This window comes from Anguilla rostrata, chromosome 1, assembly GCF_018555375.3.
Source record: "Anguilla rostrata isolate EN2019 chromosome 1, ASM1855537v3, whole genome shotgun sequence".
Classification (NCBI taxonomy): domain Eukaryota; kingdom Metazoa; phylum Chordata; class Actinopteri; order Anguilliformes; family Anguillidae; genus Anguilla; species Anguilla rostrata.
Genome location: NC_057933.1, coordinates 39,170,152 through 39,194,397, shown reverse-complemented (window position 1 = coordinate 39,194,397; position 24,246 = coordinate 39,170,152). Strand labels below are relative to the sequence as shown.

Here is a 24,246-nt window from a genome sequence, read left to right as displayed (position 1 = left end):
CCCATTACACTGAAAATGAAAAAAGGTTGAAAATGCCAGGAGTAAACTGCGTGTGAGAAATATTGTACTCTGGATTCTGCACTCTGGAGTCTCCCTCGGGTCAAATGATGTCTTCTTTTACACAAATTTGTAGTGAACAAAATAATATATGACTTTCGTGGCTGACGGTGCTTATGACAAATTCTGTGCCATCACCCTGATACACTGAGCACCAAAATAGGTAGAAAAATGAGGCAGAGAAGAAACATCAATAATCATCAATTCTAAATGACTCATAAAAACACTGAACAGTAGTCTAAATTTATCATACTTACTAGGGCTGATATACAAAACGGAATAACCAAAAATACTTTATCAGAATACAAACAATACAATTTTTTCTGCACTAAAACGACCTTGATACCTACGCAGGTACAGGGAAATAAGGGTTAATGGGAGATCAGATGGTGGTAAACTGCAGATCCACTATGTGTAATGTTTATCTGCTGCTCTGTGGAAATAATACTAAAGGAAATAAATGCATTGAAGAACCCAAGCTAGGCACTTTACCACTATGGTTTTCTGTTGAAGGAAAGACGATTAGTTAGGGTATGACGATCAAGCCTGCTGACCACCCCCCAGCCCACCAAAACCCGGCTTGTCCAGGTGGTATGAAGTACCCACTTGTCGAAGCTGATCTGTGTCATGGTGACGGTAAAGGAGGCATCGTTGGCGACCTGTGCCAAGCGGGAAAGGCCCTCGGCAGCTGCACAGCGGAGCAGGGGAGTTGAACTCTCCAGGGCACCAACCAGAAGTGCCAGGGCAGGCCGCCGAACCTCCTCCGGGCCCAGCCCCAACCGCCCTGAGCCCAGATACTGGAACACAGACACAAAGGAGCACTGAGCCCAGATACTGGGACACAAATACAGAAAATCAATGAGCCCAGATACTGGAACAGAGACACAGAGAAGCACTGAGCCCAGATACTGGAAGAGACACAGAGAAGCACTGAACCCAGATACTGGAAGAGACACAGAGAAGCACTGAGCCCAGATACTGGAACATCCCTTGCAGCCACGCGCAGCTCCAACGCCATCCTTAAGTTTGCAGACGACACCACCATCCTGGGTCTCATCTCCAACAACGATGAGACTGCCTACAGAGAGGAGGTCAGCATCTTGGCAACATGGTGCCAGGACAATAACCTCTCTCTCAACATCTGCAAGACTAAGGAGATGATCGTGTACTTCAGGAATGGAGCTGAAGTGGAGAGAGTCTACTGCTTCAAGTTCCTCGGGGTAGTCATCTATGATGACCTCACCTGGTCCAGGCAATCGGACACGGCAGTAAAAACTGCCCAAAAGCGCCTATACTTCCTGAGGAGACTCAAGAAGTTTGGCATGTCTGCCAAAACTCTCACCAATTTCTACAGGTGAGAGCATCCTCACTGGCTGCATTACTGCCTGAGAAAACACTGTGCAGGTATCACTGGACAGGATACATATGTAAAATTATTGGTGATAAAATGAAAGAATAAATAAACCAATATCGTCAATCTGCAGACATCAAATGTTCGAATAAGAGGTCCACGTTTACATTGTTTATTAATTTATTTAATTTAATTTATTAATGCAAACAATGATGCATGCACTTGAAAATGCCCTCAGACGTCAGAACTTTTGTGCTTTTGTGTCACATATCTGTCTTAAAACCTGGCTAGTTAACTGTGCAGTAAAGGCTGTTAAAATTGTTGGTCACACTTTGACCCCTTCGGCAGATGCCAAATCTGGTCAATCCTCACCCATTTAGGGGGTGCTGCACTGAAGGCTTTATAACTCCAAATGTGAGCATCACACTGACATCACACAGAGGAACAGGAAGGCAGGGCTGTCTACCTTCAAAGCACAGCAGAAGGCCGACACGGTGTGGATTTGCACAATCTGCTGCCGGGAGCCTTTTAGCTGCTTAAGACCCTCGCAAAACTGCTCCAGGACGTGTGCCCTGAAATTAAGGGGAGAGCCAGTCACACAAGAGAAGGGGAACACACACACACACACATACATGCACGTGTACATGCACGCACGCACATGAACGTGCCCGCACGCATGCACGCACGCGCACACACACACACACCCACAAACACATTTTGAAAAGCTACTTGAAAAAAACGAATGGGCAAACAAATGGGCATACTGATAAATGTTTAATGAAAGACAGAGAGACAAACAGACCAGTGTGATGACAAATGTCTGATGAGGTGGTAAAGGTACCTCTGAGCAACGATGATGTGCGGGAAGACAACCCCGAAAAGCTGCACAGTCGCCACAGTGACAGCGGCGGCTATGGGGAGGGGCACAGGGACATCCAGGGATTTCTGGCAAATGGAAAAGGGGTCGTTCTCCAGGCTGCCCCCACCAACACTGCCAACATGCTGCAGCTGAGAGAACCCAGAGTGAGCCACAGGGTCATAAGCTTCATTGTGACAAAGGGACAGGGTCACCGATTCAATCACAGCACGTGTAAGTGCGACTGCTCTCAGTACCTGCTCCTCGATGAAGCACTGGTCTGTGTCCTGCAGGGCGGGGCCCAGCAGGGAGGTGTGGCCTGGGTGGCACAGCGGAGGCAGCAGCACTGAGCCAGCGCACACAGGGTTCTCTGGTCCAGTCAGGTCACTGACCAGCTGTTTCATCACTGCCCCAAAGTTCTCTGTGATAATGGAGAACACATCCATTCTACCACCAGCCTATCCCCCTCAGCTATCAGCTATTTGGTTTCTATATAGCAGCTCATTCTTTTTAAACAAATGCGCTGCGGGGTGCATGTTTGTGCCAATAAAGGGAAAATTGTCCTCTTATAAAAAGTTTTGATACAAGTACTGGCTGCAGTACATTTTCTAAAAAAATATCTACTAGGCAACATAAATTATAGGTCTTAAATCAATGAATCAATTCATGCACAATCAATAAAAGCAATCTTTGCTTGTATTCTAGTACAGTGCAGAATGAAAAGCACTTTCGTGATTTTTTTAAGACCAAATTCTGCTCTCGGTTTTTTACAGTTTGATTCAAATCATCAGCTGCAGAATGCACATGTGTCCAAGAAGTTTATATTTACTAAATTAAATCAGAATAATCTGACAAAAAAAAAAAAAAAAAAAAAAACTGAATACATACATACATCTCTCCATGAAATGGGTTACAATATGAGCCAACAGCAGAATCAGGCATAATTAATTGATCGGTCAACAGGACTGGAGGCAGTTGGCACCCCCAGCAACAGATTTTCTGTTTGTGAAACAGTTTACCAGTCAGTTACAATGAGTGCACTTACCTTCATATGTTCTAGGAGGCAGCACAGCAAGAACCGCATACAGTCTGTATTTGAACATCAAGGAGATGTTTTTCATTTGGTTTCCATACGACTTGATAAGAGAAGGCAACCTTAAACAGGGAGGAGGAAAAAAATCAAATATCCCAATTAAATATGATTAAAAAGCATGCTAAATTCTTTAATCAATTAACTGCCGTTTTGTCTTAATCTGTAGATTAAGCACCCCTGTGCCACAAAGGACTGCCTTCAACTACACTGAGACCAGTGGATTTTGTTGCGTCTGAGCTGAAGCGAAGGGTAGAGTCACTCTCCTGGGGAAAGGCTCCGACGCGAGAGAAGGTCTGCCACCTGGTTGAGTGAAGTCTGGGGAGATGTTTTGCCCTAAGAGAGGCTAGACAAGGCTGGGTGCATGTGAGGAGATCCAGAGGGTGCTTGGACCTAGAAAACTACTGACATGTTGTCTGAGTGGAGCAGTACATGCTTGCTCCACAGGACTGTTGAAGAGCTAAAAAAAAGCTCTCAACTCTAACTGGTTTATGTGTTCCGATGTCCGACCAGACCCCCACATCCCCCTGATGAGTCAGTGATTCCCAATGACTCCCCAGCCAGTTAGAAAAGCATCTGTCATCGGCACCTCCTGAAGAGACGGAATGGAGCCCATAGGCACGTTTGCTGCTAAAGGCTCCATAGCTGGAGAGCACAGAGACATTGCTGGAGACTTTGGTGTTGTAGTGCATTGGTGTTTCAGTCCTGCTTGGGGTCCAATCAGAGGCTGCTGGACAACATTTGCAGCTGTCGTAGAGCAATAAGAACCAGAACTGAACCTTGGGCCAGCATTGCCAGGACCCATGGGTCCTGTGTTACCACTGCCAATTGGGCAAGGTGCTGCTCTGAAAAACATCCAGTGGCCGGCCCACTGATTCAGGGGTAGTGCAGTTGCCTCCCAGGAGCAGCAGCAGGGCAGCGACCTGGGGCCTGAGTCCACTGGCCAATAACCTGACGAGTGAAAGCAACAGAGCGACGAGTTGGTGGTGGGTGCCTAATGCCCGTCATGGGGCTGGTGACACTGGCACTCCAAAGGGTGAGCCATGCTGAGTTGGGACATGGTGATGCCTTGACTCAACTACCTGAGCCCGTCTTTCAAGAGTCACTGAACTGCACAGCCAAAAATCTGACCAACAACCAGCAGCAGGTTCCACAGGTTGTTTTTGCACACATCTGGCAAGCGAGATTAAGCCAACCAAACTTGGCGACAGGTCTGCACAAGGTTGGTCATCAGTCTGCCCAGGTCTCTGGTAGAGGTGTGCAGAGACGTCATTATCTGTATCTGTATCTGTTCAACCAAGAAAATTATCTGTATCTGTATTCGGAGAGAAGAAAGGAAGTGGGCGTGGTTTATACCAGAAGTCACGTTAAATCAGGCAAATGCTGTATTTTATAACCTAATATTCATTGGCAGTGCAATTGTGCCTTCAAAGCATTAAATTGATTTAATATTGCTATAATTATGAAATATATTTCCACATCCTCATACTGTACTTTTCATCTCTCTCTCTCTCTTTTTTAAACTTTTAACTAAACTAACTTTCATGAACTGTCTGAACCCCACCACCAACCCCCCCCCAGCCCCCCGCTCCCCCTTAATTGGGGTACATTGAACAATCAGAAACAGAAAAAAAAAATGTTTTATAAATTGAAAGATTCTGTTTTGCATTGGAAATAGAAACTATTTACAGTAAAGATATATAGAAACATATCCTTCAGTTGAAGGGAATAATCTTAAATTCCAATGATCCTTCGTTCACGTTTCTTGATGTGTTAACGTTACTGCAGTTCGCTAGCGAAACATGAATTACTACTCTACAAGTCAGTAATAGCCTACATGAACTTTTTTTTGCCTGTTTTATTTTTAATTTTTTCTCCTACTGAACTAAGTTTGGATAGCCTGCAAGCCATCTGATGTTCTCGTATTTTACATTGGTGGCAACTGTTACCATGAATGGATTTCGTGTTCATTATAACCAAGACCTATGACTGATGAATACAGCATGTTAGATCTTAAACGGATAAACACTGACTGAAATACAAGGTAAAACTTCGGTTTTTTCAATATTTCGACTGGAGGAAATTAACACATACAGCTAAAGACTACAGGTTCTAAGCTTCGTTTTGATGTATAGGTTGCGGGGGTTTGAAAGAAATCCAGCTGCCACACCAGGCTTGTGTCTCGCTAGCTCCCGCACCTTCTCCTCGATGCGAGAGTTTCTCTGAGAGAACGGGAACGGTCAGCTCTCAGCCCGCTGCCTACTGTGCGCTGAATCGGTGGGGGCGACTACGGAATATAGCGATCACTTTTCAATAATGTGTAGTAGGCTAAATGAAATGACTAGTTAGTGAAATCAAAGTCCTATGTTGCAAACAGAATGGGCATTTTTATCTAGTGGCCATCCACAATGATATGAATCGATTTGAAGAAACATAATGGCTGACGCACAGAACTTATTTATTAAACGTTTTGCAGCACAGTGGCTCAAAGTTTGTTTGTGTGCGTGACTGGTGCCGGTGCCGCCACCGCCCTCTCTCTCTCTCACTCTCTCTCTCTTGTGTAACGTTAGATGGAGGATGAAAACTCGACATGGAGCGGACTTTTAAATTTTTTTTCCGAATCCGAATAATAACGAGCAACTTCGGGTAGAAGAAATATCTGTTTCCATCGCATTTTTTGTTCTTTTCCTAGTCCCTAGTACATTACAGTCCCTAGTCCCCAGTACAGTACAGTATACATCCCTAGTCTCTGGTCATGTGACCGACAGCCAGCAACTAGACTCATGACCGAGGGGTCAACATTAGCTCCCTATAGCAAGGTGCTCAGGGCAAGCACCAGGAGGTACAGTATTATTAATGCGTGCCAGCCTTGCTGTAGTGTTGAATGCGCGCACCACAAAGTCATCCGTGAGCCTGCAATAGGAGTTAGGGCAGCGAGCTTCATCTGGAGAGATCACAAGCGATGCAACATGGGCGTCAACTGCAGGTATGTGATCCAGGCCATGCTTATCTGCATCCTGCATAGGAGGCAATGATCTGGATTCAGAATTGCGGCGGGTGATGCCTTTTGGGTTATCAAAGCAGTATTTGAACTCCTTTAAAATATCCTCGTAGGCTGGCACGGCAAAGGAGTGGGTCTGCCGCTGTTTGGCCAAGCGAAAGCAAGGCTTGCAGGAGGCTTAGAGGATAGCAGAGGCAAGTGTAAGGCATCATTTAGCCCCAGGTGCGCCAGGGCAATCAGCAGGATAGTTCAGAGGGCATGAGTGTCACCTTCAAAAGATCAGGTACTTGGAAATCAACAGAATTTTGTTCTAAAAGTGTTTTCTAAAAAACACTTAGTTCTCACAAATCATAGACAGATAAATTATACGGAAGCAGGTGTGGAAAATGTATATCTGCTGATATGCTTACGTCAGATAATAGTACAAAAGACACTGGAAAACAGTAAGTTCAGTAGTTAAGCAGGTATTTATGCATGCAAGGTAGAGTTGCTCGAGTCTGGGTTCATTTAGACCCAGTGTTAACATCACAATTCACTTACTCCAAATGGGGTCAAGTACACTGACAGTTAACATATACTGGCAGATTTCTTGTATAAAAAAAGAAAAAAAAAAGAAAAAAGCTGGGGAAATAACATTCACAGAAAACAAGTTATAATTTGCACAGTGCTAAAATCCAACCCCTTCTTTGCAGATGTACATTTGCTAGCTTGCCAGTGGCATAGCTTAGGGCCTGGGCACAGGAGTGCTTGTGCGGTTTCCTCAGCAGTGTTTACAGAGAGACAGTTTGCTTGCTTACAGTTAAAATGTTTTGCTCCTCCTTAAGACAGCAACAGAGCAGAACACTCTCCATTGAAAATAAACAAACAGTAACCCTCCCTTTAGTTTTTTAGTCGGTTTTGTGGCATGCACTTTGACAATGGCACTAATGTTCCATTATAAATATCTTTGGCTAAAAGTTTCTGCTAAATGCCTAAATTGTAAATTATGATATTGGACAGCATGAGAGGAAAATATATAAATAGCAAAAAATAAAATCACAATGTTGCGCACACAAGTGTGTGTCCTCTGACATAGAGGGCTGATTCATTCCTGAATAAAACCATCCTCACTCATTATATTTCTGCCTCAGGATAATTAAGTATGCCAGAAGGCAGGCTCATATGCCTCAGAGTACAAAATAAGCCATAAAGTGCTTGAAGTCTGAGAGTGATGCAAATTTGGACCTACTTTTATACTGATGAATGAAATCACTTCAAAAATGTTCGCTTTAAGAATACTTCTAACTCTACAGGTCTTTAAAAGTCAGCTCTCCTAAACCCGGAAAGGATTAATAAAAAGGTGGCTTATTGTAGGTCACATATGAGTTATTAGTATGTCAGTCTGACAGGGAGGTACTAAGCCTAGACAATAGGCAGGTTTTGTTGTTTTTGGGGGGGCGGGGTGGGGTTTGGGTAGAGGCAACAGACTAACAAAAAAATTGTTGGTCATAAATACATTATAGGTCATCATAATTTGCTCATATTTGGGCACATCTATCCACACCAATAGCTAGGTATAGGCAAGCACAATGAGCAGATGACGTTTTTGCAATTTATTAATGTTGCCGTAAGGATGTGGTGAACAAAAACATGGCAAAATGTTCTAGAAAAAAAATTTCCAACACCCCAAACTGTAAAGTTAAAGCAACTTTGTAAATAGGCTTTAAATTGCTTTGCAATCCAAAAAAAATCACAAGAACAAATCTCACATTCCTGATGTTTGTAGTCAAATATGCAGGGAGGATATTGGTTTTGTCACTGAGCTGACATCACTTAACTCTTGCGGCCACCCACCTGCCCCTCTCCAATTTGGTTTTCTTTTACTATCCACATTTGAAAGTCCCTGTGCAACCTCCCTTTTTTACATTTAAATTGTTCCTTTAGTTACTAAATTACAATATATGTGTATTTTTTCTACTTATTAGACTTTGAAAAGATAAAAAACCTGCTTTGATGTAAAACCTGAATTTCTTAATATAGCAGGCTCAAGACTGGTTGGGCGTGTCAGTTCTGTCCTAATTATTTATGCATTCACTTTTAATTGACAGCCCAGGCCGCTCACTCCCACTGACCTGGATCAGCACTCACTCGCTCCACGTAACGTCAGTTGTTAGCTAACGTTAGCTAGTTATCATACGACCGCAATAATGGATAACGAGTACAGCAATAACAGATATTGATATTGAATATATGTATGAGCCCATCGCTTACAGCCTACAATATAGGACCTAACGTTATAGGATAACCTAGGTTAGCACATAACATTATCGTTTGGTTTTTTTGCGGCAGTAACGTCATAACAGTCTGGAGAATAAAGTAACGTTACTACATTAGCTATATTTACACAAGATAAGTACAGCTCATTGCTACATTAGCAAAATTATCGATAGCCAGACAGCAAGTAAATAGCCAGACAGAAAGAAAATTGGGGAGATGAGGTTAATGGTAACGTTATAGTCTGTAGGCTTGATTTGATTAATAGCAGAACATAATCTAGCCCGAACGGATGCTTACCGAAACCGGTCCGTTCAACCGGCTTTGAACTTGGGAGTGCATACTGGGTGAGTGTTTTGGCCACCACACATTGGTCAATGCAAATTAGAAACATTCATGACGTCACAAATTTGGTCTCAAAACCACCAATACCAAATACTCCGCCAGGCGGCAATGTCGAGAATTGTATAGTTTTCAGGAAAAAAAACCTAATTCATTACATACATGTATGAAATACTTTTAAAATCAATGTGTAAGTAACCTTACAGTTTGGTTATAATATAAGCATTTTAAAAACATGATTTTGACTGCACAGGGTCTTTGAAAGTATTTTCATCTGTCACTAGAGAGAAATGTGTGTTCACAAGCAAGCTGAAATTCTAAGGCTATCCAGACATCCAGTGTCCTGCAGCCTGACAGTTTCCCATAGGCATAACATGAAGGTGGGATCTCCCAGCATCTGAGCATGCTCTGCACAGGCTCCTCCCCCTGCTCCTTCATTAGGACTCACTGGTTGAGGAGAGCCACCGCACAAGCCAATGGTGTGAGGAGGCGAATTATGACATCATCATTCAGGAGGTCACTGCAGTGTACGACCAAGCTCTTCATAGCTGGAGAAAGAACGGAGACAGTGGTTAGGGAAAAACAGTTTTTGGTCAGAACATTTGTTAAATCAATGTAATGTAATGATAAGTTCTACAAGTTTGTGCACATTACACTATACTGATTATATGAGCAACAGGTCCAGGTAGGGCGTGGCACACATTTTACAGGAGGTGGGTCAGAGGAGCAGGTGGTTGTGCCAATACATTTCACTAATATGGACAGAAACAGTGGGACCCTGATACACTACATTTTGTAAAGATTGAAGTTCAAAACCAAGGTTATAGGCTTTAGGCTATATTAGGGAGGTTGAACGTTCTGCCATGTAATCACAATGGGAGTTCCACATACAAACATAAAACAAAATTGGCATCAGGGCTCACTTTAATAGGTCATTTAACAAGGAAATATACAAAATCAGAGTAGATAGAGCTATTAAATCAAAAGTGCACTGACAGTTCAGCTATGTTAGCTTTTTTTACTTTAGAAGTCAGAAATTATTATGCAAACTTGACGGTTTACAAGCATTTGTGCCTGCACTCATTGAGGGTTTTATTTCTCATTTCACCACAAGAAAAACTCACTGTGAAATGTTTAAAATGTTAATTGGTTATTATTCATTGATACGTTTGTAAATTTAGGCGTCCTAAAAACGTTACAGCTGCCAGCGTCCAGAGGGAATTCTACAGCCATTTCAGAAGCGATATAGCACCAAAAAACAACCGGCCCTCGCTACCTTATTCAAAATAATTCCAGAAGGGATTTTGCTTTGCCGAAATAAAATATAATTCAAATTGTAGCCAATCCCGGTCCTGACATCATCCTGATTGTTCAATTCCGATTCGTCCAATCTATGCCGGGGAAGACGCCCTATAAAATGTTTTCTGACATGTCTAAACAGCTAAACCTTGATAGAACAACAATATTTTTAAGTATATCTTTGCCACGGTCTTATCTACAGTGTGGTGTAAAGCATTTTAGTTTTACAAATGGATGTTTTTTGTAATTATGGTGAAAAGGAGACGTGCAACCCCCTGGAATCCAAATCCCCAGCAGCTAAAATAGTATTCCATAGCCAGCTATAACCCGCTGCTAGTGTATTATTTCTGGTGGCTAAGTCACTGGGAAAACTCTTTTGAACAACAATATTTTTTACGAATTTTTCGCGAAGATTGTATCTACAGCATGGTATAAAGGATTTTAGTTTTACGAATGGTGGTTTTTTTTATTAGGGTGAAAAGGGGGACATGAGCCTTGCCGATTCCAGTCCCCAACTGCAATGGAATTTTGAAGCCACGAGGCCACTGTTTGAAACATTCTGGCAAATATTGCATTTTGAGAGTACACTTTTCATTAAATGTAGCATCCCATAACAATATATACCAGAATTTATTCTGTATATTTGTTTTACTGTACAAATACAACAAAATATTGGTTCATGGTATTGAAAGAAAACAGATAACCCCACCCTAAATGTCGCACAGGTGATGATGTGTTTCCCAATGACAGTGATTACAGGCGGAGGGAAGCAGCTAATATTTAAAATCGTATTATAGCAAACAACCGTTATATTCTGACAAGTTAGTGATTTACATGTTATTTGATTATAGTGTAGCATTTATGACATTTTGCATGAAGAATAAACTGTCAAAATATGTTTTCTGAAAGATCGCCAAAACAAGTTTGATTTCCCTATCTATAGGCCTATACAATTAAATTAATTCAAAGATACGGCAAAAATACAGACCATATTTTATGTAAATTCCATTACAATTGTGGACTAATTAAAAGTGAATAAGTACCCAACATCTATCTGTCTTCTTTGCAATAATTATCAGGCTTTACCAGACTGCTACAGACACTGCTTGGTAATTTTTTATTTATCTATTCTGGGAAATAAAAAACAAAAATAGACAAAGCTAGGCTACATCTTAGAAATCATGTCCTAAGACAGCAAATATGTGGTGTTAAGCCTATAATTTCGTGTCGCTTGTGTAGCCTGCGATCAAAAGAGATGAAGGACAGCAATGACAAAATATGAGGCATAGTGGAAAATAAATGTGCTCTATGAAATGAACCATCTCTTACACTTCACAGTCGTTCCAAACCAAAACAATTAGAAAAGGTTATATGGTGTCAATTCAGAATACAATTGCATAATGCCCATAGAATAAATTGTGTGGCTTTCCATTTTGCCCTCATCTGATGCTGCACTGATCCTGACGAGTGTCAAAAGCATTGGCTCACCCATGCAACAACACTCTTTGATAAGACAAAAACTAGTGAACTGTTACCATGGTAATAAACATTAAAAGATGCAATAACAATCTATAGGCTCATAGCACAACATGTAGGCTATGCACAGTTTGACCCATTACCATGACAATTATTTTTTAAAGATGAAGAAAAAAAATTAATTACAATTACTTTTTTTCCAAATGATTATGAATCTGCTGATGAATGCTCATTTACTTGAGTAAATGGTATCACCCCTAGTTCCAGGCTTGGAAAATAACATTCCTAGACCTGATAGTACATATATATATATATAGATATATGCTTATGTAGCGCAGTGGGTAAAGAACTGTGCTTGTAGCCGAAAGGTCATAGGTTCGATTCCTGGATAGGACACTGCCGTTGTACCCTTGAGCAAGGTAAAATGTAAAATGTTGTGTAAGTCGCTCTTATCCACAGCGTCTACTAAATGCCTCTAATGTAAATGTAATATATGCAACATCACCAAAGCAGTAATGCAAGTTGCCGACATGCCAACTAAAGCAATGCTTTTGTCTGAAATATAAAGACAGTTTTATTTCAACGAGACAAAGGGAGAGAGAGAGGAGGGGAAAGAGAAAGAACGTGAAGGGGAGGCATTCTGTTTCACAGAGATGGATCCATATGGAGACCATCACAGACAAAACTGAACAGACAATACTGGATAAGCTAACAGCATTATTAGAGAAAGACTCATCTGGGAGTTTATACACACAGGTTATAACTCTCACTACTGGTTTCTGACAAAGAGAAAATACGTCAGCGTCAGCAGCAGTGCTGAAGCCTGGGCAATTTTACAGCCCATTCAACATATGCTCATTATGCAGAATTATTCCCCTGCATCTAAGAACACATTACAGACGGTCTCGCAACAATAAGAATGAGCGTGAAAAGCTGGGCCATAAATATGCAGAGAGGGAGACATTCATCTGCCTGCTCATGTTCAGGAGAAATTAAGCAGGAAATGAACACATCTGGGCAAAGAAAGAGGGGAGAGGAAATGGAGAGAAAGAAAATGGAATTTGCATTATAATTTCATTTTTCACTCCGTGCTTGTACACGATGCCAATTTGTAAGTGGTCCCGAAAAAGCACGCCTATCAAATAAAGAACAAAAGAACAAAATGTTACATAAGGAAAAACCAGCCTACACCACTCCAATAATCACTTTTTATTATTGTTGTAGCAAAGATTTCAGACTGCTGTTGGGCTGTGTGATGGGAGTTGCACAGGCATGTTAGGACAGGAAGAGGCGGACATCTCACCACACAGGGCCCCGGCCCGGCCCTCCAGGGTCACCTGCCAGGTAAAGGCATCCCCGCGGCTGCGCTCTGCGTCCAGGTCCCTGAGCGACTGGGGGAAGGAGCACTTCCACAGCAGCAGCAGCCTGGGGAGGAGCTGCTCCACCACCGTGGGCCCTGGGGGGGAGGGAGGGGGGGAGAGATGGAGAGAGAGAAAGAGAGAAAGCAAGGGAAAGGGAGGGTGAGAGAGAGGGATGAATAGGGGGGTTGAGAGAGATAGTGAGAGAAACGTGAAAGAGGGGGAGGGAGAGAGGGAGAAAGAGAGAAAGACACAGAGAGATTGTTAGTTTAACTCTGGACAACAAACCATTTATATACTCTTGATGTGCTCATTAAAAAAGCATTTCCATACAGGGGCAAAATTTTCGCCGGCTTTGTAGACCTTAATAGAGCATTTGATTCACTCTGGCACAAGCTTGTTCCTAAAAAGTGGACTGGGTGACGAGATCTATGATATCATTAAATCAATGTAGAATAACAATTAGTGGTGTGTGAAAATTGGAACACAGAATACTTCAAACAAGGACGAGGGGTGTGACAAGGTTTTAATTTGAGTCCAACATTATTCTATACTTATATGAATGATCTGGCCACAATATTAGAAAACTCAAACAAAGCAGATTGCTGATGTCAGGCCAATTACAAAATGAAGAAATCCCCCTATCCCAATTTGGATAAAACTATTTGAATCGGTTAGGCAGAACATTTTATTACAAGTAAAAACCCCACAGAGAACAACTCTAACAAAATACAGAATCAGTGATCACAACCTAGTCATTGAAACAGGTCGCCATTAAAAAGAAATGGCTGGCCAGAGAAAAAAACTGTAAGCACTGGCATTCTGGAGAAATTGAAATTAAAACTGAACGTGAAACAGAAATGCACTTCATATGAGAAGATTTGAAAATTGCCAAACTGCCAAAATTTACTGTTAAAATTCCCACCCTTATTATTCTATCAGAAAAGATTAAGAATATTATCAGGAGAACAATCAAACCCAGTTACACAATTTGTTACAAATTTCCATAAAATAAGAGAAAACTTATGAACTATTCAATCGCTTTTGTACTATCCATACTAATGCTTGCTTGCATGTTTTCAATGTATTTCTGTGTAAGCTTTTTTGAATATATTTACATTTGTTTATACTGATTGTAACGTAGAAAGTTAACATTACCATCCTTGGCAGCATTGGAATCTTTCAGTGTCATGACAATAAAGCACAATTGAAATTGAAATTGAAAAAACTGAGAGGGAGAGAGAGAGAGGGTGGAGGATGAGGGAGGGAAAAAGAGGGTAGGAGAAACAGAGAGAGAGGAAGGGAAAAAGAGAGAGGGAGTCACTGAAACTCCCTAGCTGACCAGCCCAATGACTCAGTCACCCACTGATCCACTCATTAATCCACCTAGTCATTGGTTCGCAGATCAACCCAGCCGCTGACCACATTTACATGCACATCATTATTCCGATCTTATTCGGAATACTCAAGTATTCTGGTTACAATTGAGCTTGTAAGTCAAATTGCCTCCGGGGGCGTCTGGTTCGTGACGTCACAGCTCAATGTTAAAATCCTACTGACTTTTAAAAAATCATTGATTGTAAAATATCTATAGCGATTAAAAATAAAAGATTTCACGTTTTTTTGGGACCGTCATTCTCTACCGTAGCATGTGCTTGGTTATAATTTTTTCAATCTCTGGAGGGGAAAAAAACGGATTTATTGGGATGGGAAGTTACGCCTTGGCGGGGGCATGCCCCATACCTATGCAGCACCGAGAGGGTTCCCCACAGAAATAACCACAACAGCCACAGACACTCAGCCCTTAAAAACATTAAATTCTGTACATTCTGACCCCATTTCAACAGACAGATTTCATAAACAACTTCACATGTCCACACAATAAAGCCCCAAACTAAGGAGATTTTGCGTTTTCTCCTTCTTCTCCTTCTCTTTCTTCTTCTTCTTCTCATTCTTATTTTTCCTGCCGCCTATCCCACTAACAACATGCCTCCCCATTGAACATTTTACCGACACCAGCCAAATCTTCACCTACACGACCCAATCAAAAACTCACATACACACGCAAAATACCCATACCTTTTTACTCTGAAACATGTCCAGTTTAAACAATGTTTCTGCCTGTGGCCTAGTGGGCAAGGTTACAGTCTTGGGAACATGGGACCCTAGGTTCAAGCCCAGCTATGAACACATTTCTTTAACCTGCTTTTACCCTCACTAATAATTGTCTACTACTTCTCAATTATTGCTTTTGCACCATATCTACCCACCGTTCACCGAACGTATACACTGCATTATGACGTACCATCTGCACGTTCAGTTATTAACCGGCTACAATATTGCAAAGCCATATGGATTCAACGGGAGCTCTTTTGTGCTTACTGGCCTGTGTTCTTCTTTAAAACCACGGACAGGTTTGCTAATGATATTTCATGCATTGCATAGCTATGTCATGGTGCTGCACTAACAAAGTCACAGACTGGTAAACCTCCGGTTGAAGGATTGAATCCCGCCTCATCCTCAGGCAGATAATTTTTACACTAACGTTCTCTTACGCTTATATTTGCTTTACCAAAACTCACTCATGGCCACCCATATGCATTTCATGACGGCAAATGTATTCCTTTTATTAAAAAGTTACACCAGTTCACAGCTGTGCCATTTCTACTAACTACATTTCTTCACTTGGCTACTGTACAAAACCTTCTTATCAGCAAACGCCACGTTTCTACATTCATGTTACCTCGCCCTGTTCTCTATCTAGCCACATACAAACAATTACTACGTATGTACGTTCTGCAACTCCCCATTAAAACATTACATTTAAAAACATGATTCACTCATAATTATAACTACTAGTACTGAACATGAAAAAAACACAGCAGTGCAATAGATTTCACACGTTACTTAACCCTCCACTTTAACAACTAATGCTTTATACAAACTGTTATATATACCGTTCGATAAGGAAACTAAGCTCACTCACGGTCACTTCATTTACTTCGCACTATAGTCTGTGATCATGTCAACCTTCACCTACATGCCCATTCTGCTAAAAACATATTGTTTCAACTACGCAATTTCATCATTTCTCCTAATTTCTCTCACACTGTTGTTATTTTCTCATATGCAAAGCCTGCTGGGACATATGCGTCTGCTCCTATTCTCCACTATCAAGTTTTCCGGACAACAGACAACAGAGCAGGACAGAAGGGTACACAAGTTGCGACCTAGGGAGCTCTAATTCTACGGGCTTGCTGATTCTTTTGTCAATCAAGGCTCGTTGGATGGCCGTCAAATCCGTGAGTACATACACTGGCCATATTTCACCTGCGTTTCTGATGCATTTACACTTACGCCACCGCACCCTTTGTCACAGCCACTGTTTTACATATATAGCAAACCGAAACTGCTAAACGGTACACGCTCATCAGACTGTACAAATTCACACAAGGATAGCCATAATTCACAACCGTTTCTTACAGGGTCACTTTGCATTTCTCACTCTCATAATAAAATGCTTTGCAAAAGGAAATGATATGAATGTGTTCCATGAGGCAATTCGAAATATTTGACACTTTGATCTGACACAAAGTTTGCATGACATTGTAAAATGGTAAGATTACAAAACACAGGGCCAAGTGACTTGAAAGAATTGAGGAAATACTGGGTAGCATTGCTTTGGAATACATCTTATTTAATTTCGGTGAGGCAAGATAGCCTATATTGTTTGTAGTACCGTAACGTCATTTTGATATCAATACTTTTAATGGCAGGCCTGGATTTTGGCAGTCTGAATGAATGAGTTATAGACGGTGTATATCTTGTATGTGTGAGTAATTTGGCATCTTTGTACGTTGAAAACGTGTTTTTTATGAGATATATCGATTTACGATGTGCTGGTGGTCCTGAACTACACTAAATCAAAGTCGCACGGATACACGTCACAACCACGTGTGCTTGTAAGTCTACCCACCAAGTGCGGTGCCTAGGCTGCCCCTAACTGCTGATCTGGGATCAGATTTCCCTTCCCAGGCCCTAGCTTTAACCATTAGTAAGGAAAGAAAACAACTGACTCTGGACCAGCAGCTAGGGCCAACTGCACCCAACACCGGTGGCTAGCTAGCTATACCCACGACAAATGCGGTGTCACTGGTTAGCTTAATGCATTTTTTCAATCGTCAGGACAATAATGTTAAGAAGCGAGAAAATCATTCCAAATCCAACCATGTAGAGCAGGTCATATACAGCCAGGGTAGATTAGTGGGTCAGTCAGCACCAGCATGAAAGGTATCGTTTATAAAGTTTCGGTTAGCCAACATTAACTTTAGGAAGGGCTGGATCAGCAGGTAGCTAGCTAGCTGTCGAAGTCAAGTTTATTTGTCATTACAAATTCTTTTCGCAAGGCTTCGGTGTAACATAGACTTTCAGTCTGCTCACAGCACTTAGGAATACCCATATTGTGAGAATCAGAATCACAGTGCACGTAGACAAGACAGGTGCAGTAGGCAAGAGATAGACAATTTTTAATAAATAGTTTTATTAAAACATAGTAAGTAGTAAACATATTGTCGGTAATTTATCGAAAACCATGCTGGCTAGCTATATTGTTGTTTTGTTGTGATAAAAATATATATGACTTATTAGTAACAAATCTGTTATTTCCAGTAATTTGAAATTGAAATACGATATCGAAGTGACACAAGAAGTAGAAGGGCGCAAGCATGTTCCATCTGAGTCGTGACGATATAAGCGTGCGTCGGGAGCGCAGTACCGGTTTGTGTAGTTCCTAAGCGTACGAAACGTACACAACGTTGTACCTTGTACTTGTCATGGGTCAATCGTGCTGCTGATATTATATTTTATGAGTCATATATGTCATGGGTACCGCATACCAATAGCTAACTGGTTCCCGACTTGTAACTAAAAATATTGCTTATTCAAAATTTCCCCATTCATTTTCCCATTGACAAATTTGCGGGAAAACGAGGGGAGTGGCTTGGTGACGTTTTCACTTACAAGCTCTATACACCACATGCAAACATCTTATTCCGAAAAGCAAAACCCGGTTAAGCCCTTATACGAAATATCCATAGTCCAAAAATGAAAACCATGTAAAACGCTAATTCTGTTTATAACTCTTAAAAACGGTCTGCACATGCATTTTCAAGGTGTGCTGGGTGTTGAAGCCAGGTAGCTAACTGTAAAAATGTTGCATCAAGCACAAAGCCCTCAGTTCTGGCCCAAAGAGGAGACGGGTCTTAATTTCTGTATTAAAAGATATAAACGTGCAACATATAGATGGAAGAAAACATCAAAATAGCAATTTAAGGTGGAAGACCCTGAAAGAAATGTATTTTAAGTTGGGCTGTCAACGTTAAAAACTCATGCGATTCATTTGAATTACAATTATTAATTACAGTACAACTGTACTGTAAAAAGAAACGGACTGAAACATTGGTTTTTGTCTCCATAAATTAACTGGACCTATTAATTGGATAGTCAGTTCACACAAGATGTGATGAGCCTATAAGGTATAACAGGGCCATAACATTTCTAAGGGACTCTAAACAATTATAATGAGCTTAATCTTATATAATCTGTTTAGCAACAATTTAAAATATTTGATCAGGTTGTATCAGTGGTCTCCACAGGTTGAGAATGTATTTGTGGCGGTAGACTCAAGCTGGTGTTTGTAGTGTTTATTAAATTGTATTGTAACTATTAACATATTATATAATTTTGCCGTGCAGACAGAGTTCACATTTTGTGTTCAGGCACTTAATTTATTTATTCATTTATTTTTTGTGAGAGAAATTTTATTTATGTGTTTATTTTCACTGTCTCCAGATGAAAATGAAATCTGTACAGCACTTTTTGTGTGAAGTTGTACCAGCAACAGAGAGAATGAACAGAATGGAAAAGGAACTCAAACTAAAACTATTTTTGCAGTAATGGTCTCAGTTACAGACAAACCTTTATGCTATCAGAATGACTTGGAGGATAATATAGCCTAATCACATACAAATTCTAAACATAAATTAAGAACTTTAAAGTACATTGGTGCCGGATATCCGAAATGTCCTCATTTCTAAACACAATGATTTGCATTAATTTCAATTAAAGTAAGTAGGCCCAACCTATATGGGGTGCAGTTTTCATTACCTTTATAATATAATGTTAGCTGGGTGAACGCTGATGCTTGCTAAATGCGAGGCAACATTAATCCAAATAATTTTGATAACTTCGCAGTCTTGGTTAGAGCACAGGATGTGTTCTTTCGAAGAAGCGATGCATAACAACGACATCATTTTACCAATTTTGAAAAACTTTAAATATTTTGTTACCTGGCACTAATGCGGTTATATGACTGTCCTTCTAATCATGTTCACGTTCAGGCGCTGTCCTCCCTGCTCTGCTCTACATACGCTGGCAACGAGAGGGAGGGGGAGAGGGCCAGCTCACTCAGCGAAACGTGACTGTATGTCACTTTAAATGAAAAAATAACAAATGCGAAAGTATAGTGTTTTGCTTTTAAAAATAAGCAACTACATACCAAAAAATCTTTTTGGGCAGGGGAAAATCTATTTGGGCGGACAGTATAGGAAACACTGTTGAATGGATCCTCATATCAGTTTTCCAGTGTTGAGTTTGCATGTGTATGTTTATTGTATACTGATCAAGTAATTAATGTTGGTGTAGCCTATTGGTTATATGTAGTTTTTCGTTCTAAGAAGAATTGCAGTTTAGCCATGTTGACGCCAGAAGAGTAGCTACTGTCCATGGAGATCTAGATAAACACCTCTAAACATCCAATTTTTAAAGACAGGGTGGTACTATCGAGGAGAAATCTGGTCTTAGATCTGCACTTACGGGGACTGCCACAGAAAAAAAGTGAATAAATTGTTTTAGAATTTTAACACATTAAGTGTTACAAACCAAAATAAGGGGTTTACATGGTTTTCATGTTATTTGGATTTTGCATAAGAGCTTAACCTGGATCAGCTGGTGATCCGCTGTAAGTATCCAGTGGGGGCAGATGAAGAGGGGAGTGACGTGGCTAAGTCTGGGGAGGGTGCAGATCAGATGAGCAGCAGCATTCTGGATGAGCTGATGGCAGAGGCAGGGATCATCCCCAGAAGGGAGATGATCAGTCTACGAACTAGGAGCAGGGCTGAGTAGACCCGACTCACTGTCGCAATGTTCTGAGAGAGGGATGGTTTGCTGTCCGACAGCAGGCGAAAGTGGCACAGGGCAGGTGGACTCACCCAGTGTGATGAGGGCAGACAGCAGCAGCCAGCCCCCCTGTGTGCGCTGGATAGAGATGCGGCTGTTCTGTGTGGCTGAACGCAGGAGGTCTTCTGACAGGGCCATCACCACCTGTAGAGGGAGAGGGATAAATCACTCAAAAACCTGTGTGCTCACTGGACTTGTGCTGATGCTGCCATATCAGTAACACAGAGCCTCCCAGAAGCTGGCTCCAGACTCCATCAGTAAGTAGTCAGGCAGAAGCACGGAGACTGCTGCTGTTCCGGAACGTTCACAGCCCCTTTCACATGTCCAGTTACTGATAGTTGTGTTGCGTACTCTGGTTTTGTGGAGTCTCTGCGTGCCTGTGTCTGGGTCCTGCAGCTGGAGCTCATTGGGGACTTTGCCTGGTTGCTGCGCACCTGTGTCCACCTGACGGCCCAGGATGTGTAGAAGCCTGGGGACTCTGTGGTTGGAGAGATCCCTTTTGATTCCCCTTTGAAGCCCCTTTTAAGACTCCCTTTTTTGGTTATTGTGGTTTTAGAATTTTAACACACTTTTAGATAGTTAGGCCAAAGTAGGGAAAATATTCACCAGAATACACTCATTTTGCTTTTCCCCAGTAGGGAGGTTTAAAACTTTTTGTTACTGTATGTAGATTTGTTTGTGGAATTTGTTGCATTACTGTCTACTGGAGTCCTTGGTAGCTGGAGTTCACTACTGACATGTTACACTCTGCAATACAGCTGCTCCTGCATTAACTTCACTTCTTAAAAACACCTCACACACTTGCACCCAAACACACACACACCTAAAGACACATATACCTACATAAGCTCACACACATTTGTCTCCAGTACTCACTTTTCCCTTTGCATGTGGTATTCCAAGAGAGCAGTGTTGCACCGCGCCCAGCAGGGCGGCGATGGCAGCGCTGTATCCGGACACGGCCTCGGGGCAGGACTTGAGCGCATTCAGCCTCTCTGTGCAGCGGTCCAGCAGCACAGAGACCTGCGAGGGCAGTGCCATGGCAACACAGCGCAGGCACCACGCGGCAGCCAATCGCACCGCAGCACTGGGGTGGAGCAGCACTGAGGTCACCTTATCCAACAATCCTGAGGGGACAGACAGTCAGACGCTCACATAACAGGAGACAGATCACATGTACAGCCAACACACTCCCTTCCTCTCACATACACAACACACGCACATGCACACCTAGGCATATGGAACGCCAAAGGGTCCACAAAGTGTGTCAACACGCTTCCAACTTGCAAATCGCTTTCCAAAATATGTCACAATGTTAATTGGAATTTTAAAAATATACATTTTTGGCTGCTAATCACAATTTCCCCTCATCTCCCAATTATTCAAATTCATTGTCACTTGCCTGGTTCATTGATATGTTTTCTGCTGCACTTAGTCATTTCAGTTTTGACTGTGTTGATTAAAGGGGGCAGATGAAAACCGGGAAATTAAAAATCAGGAATTAGGCCTACCATATGTATGATCTAGTGAAGGATGCAGTTAACCAAGTCATTGAACCGGGTGGACCACATCCTAAAATGTTTTAAATGCATGGTTCGTCCAACGTTTCACGCATCTGCTTAACTAGAACATACAATGAGCTCCATAATGTTTGGGACTAATCAAAAGTGTGTTTGCAGTTACCGAGAAAGTTCACAAGCCACTGCATATACACAGGGGTTACATTGGGATAGGTAAGAGGGAGTGCCTGAAGCTACAGCACTTTTTCGCGGGGTGCTGACATCACATTGCTGACATCACATCGAGTCGGTTTCCATTCTGACAAACTATAATTTGTAATTTTACATAAAAATGACTCTAAAAGTGCACAGGCCCTTTATTGATATCTTCTGTTGTGATGCGTGACAGATCTTTCTCACAATGAATTCACACTACAGAATCAGTAGGCTACAATCAGAGCCAGTTAGGTTACTGGAAAGCCAAGCAGATTACTGTTAGCACTATGAATAAAAAAGATATAAGCTTGGATAAAAAATAATGAGCAAGCCAGCTAATGTTAGCAACAGTAAGTTAAATACTAGCTATGGATTTTTCACAATGTGTTTCTCCTGGTCAGTACATCAATCTCTTGCCTTGCTTGACATTTTTTGACTGCGCATCCAGCTGTCTAAAAATTGCAGTCAAATAACGTTAACTTTTCAGCAGCGGTCCTACCTACGTAGCTACAACAATGCGGTACTGGTGCTATACCGTTTTTGCTGCTAACAATTGACAGAAATGCTAGTTAGGTAACATGGAATCCAAACAAGTGAACTACTACATCATTAGATACTTAACAATATGTGAAATGACTTGGTGAAATGATATAACCTTATGAGCAAGCTAGCTGACGTTGGCAACAGCAACTTCAAACAATAGCTAATGCTTAACAATATGTTTTCTGTTAACCGAGCTATCTGAAAAATTGCCAGCTAGTCGTAAAGAGAAGCATTGTATGTAGGCTATTGGCTGTGTTAAAATTCAAAGACTGTTTAATTTTAACTGAGACGCCAATATTTTTATTGCAATCTCCATTGTTGTACGAATTGCTAGCATCCACTGTGCAAGTGCTGTACGCACACAAACTCCGCACAGTTCTGCGTTTGCCACACTTAATTCCAGTACAGTCGTGTCTACAGGATATTTCAGTACGTAGCAGGTTCACCACGATCAAAGAATTAAATCATGGTTTATCCTCCTTTGAATTGGAAAATCTGACCTCATTTGTTAAACTAAGGCTAAAACATATGGACGGAGAGGTAGCCAAATAAAACATGGGGAAATTTGTAATGCAAGGCTGCTACCTGGCATATAGTTTACCCATCTTTTTTGTAGACCGTTTGAGAGCTTATAGTTTTTGCGAGCCATTGGTTATACACCTATAGGGCAAGCAACTTATAGAGTCAATGATTTACCTTGCAGACTGGCAGCAGCCATACCACCATGCACCCTACTCCTGTCGAATGGCTGAAGATAAGCAAGTGTGGGCTTGGTTAGTACTTGGATGGGAGACCACCAGGGAATACTGAGTTGCTGCTGGAAGTGGTGTTGGTGGGCCAGCAGGGGGCAATCTTCCCTCTGGTCAAATAAACCCCAATGCCCCAGTCCAGTAATAGGGACACTGTACTGTAGAAGATGCCATCTTTCGGATGAGACGTTAAACCGAGGTCCTGACTCACTGTGGTCATTAAAGATCCCATGACACTTGTCGCAAAGAGTAGGGGGTTCCCCGGTTTCCTGGCTAAATTCCCAATCTGGCTCTCTCCAACTGCCACCTAAACATCCCCCGATTTAATTGGCTAAAAAATGTTCTCTCCCTCTCCACCTTCGCTAATGTGTGGTGAGCGTTCTGGCGCAACATGGTTGCCGTGCATCACCCAGGTGGGTGCTACACATTGGTGGTGGGTGAGGTGAGCTCCCATTCATCACTGTAAAGCACTTTGAGCGTTCAGAAAAGTGCCATATGAACGCAATGATTCATTCATTCAAACTCTCATTGTGAAAAATAATCTATAGGTATAGAAAAATATCTAGAGTGAAAATCCTCCGGTCATAGGCACTGGGTCATCATCTCATGAACGGACATAGGTGTGACAACACCTGTCACATTGCAATGTAAATTTATACCAATTTCTGCACCGTGATTGGATAGGTGTTGACATGTAACGCGTCGTGGACCCTTTGGCAATCCATACAGGCACCAACACCCACACATGCACAAACATGCACACACACATTGTTCATACTTCACTCTTGTTCATCCCGTATGAACCTTTCTGAATCCACAGTACATCAGACCTGTTCAATCACAGCAAATTTCAGCCAATCCCCTCACTACACAGTGACACAGCTGAGCACCCCCCTCTCCAAAAATCCCACAGCACACCA

The 24,246-nt window shown here is 41.7% G+C and overlaps 1 protein-coding gene across 10 annotated transcripts in view; it reads right to left on the bottom strand.

Annotated features, from left to right (window-relative positions):
* Window positions 1–24,246, bottom strand: part of heatr5a (HEAT repeat containing 5a) — a 97,925-nt gene that overhangs the window by 34,313 nt on the left and 39,366 nt on the right. For all 10 annotated transcript variants that reach the window (XM_064336112.1, XM_064336121.1, XM_064336130.1 and 7 more), the window contains 9 exons: window positions 21,196–21,446; window positions 20,352–20,463; window positions 13,029–13,181; window positions 9,399–9,498; window positions 3,310–3,419; window positions 2,522–2,685; window positions 2,250–2,416; window positions 1,875–1,980; window positions 664–854 (listed from right to left, as the gene is read on the bottom strand). In XM_064336112.1, coding sequence (XP_064192182.1) covers window positions 664–854; window positions 1,875–1,980; window positions 2,250–2,416; window positions 2,522–2,685; window positions 3,310–3,419; window positions 9,399–9,498; window positions 13,029–13,181; window positions 20,352–20,463; window positions 21,196–21,446 — 1,354 coding nt within the window. The remainder of the gene's footprint in view (window positions 1–663; window positions 855–1,874; window positions 1,981–2,249; window positions 2,417–2,521; window positions 2,686–3,309; window positions 3,420–9,398; window positions 9,499–13,028; window positions 13,182–20,351; window positions 20,464–21,195; window positions 21,447–24,246) is intronic.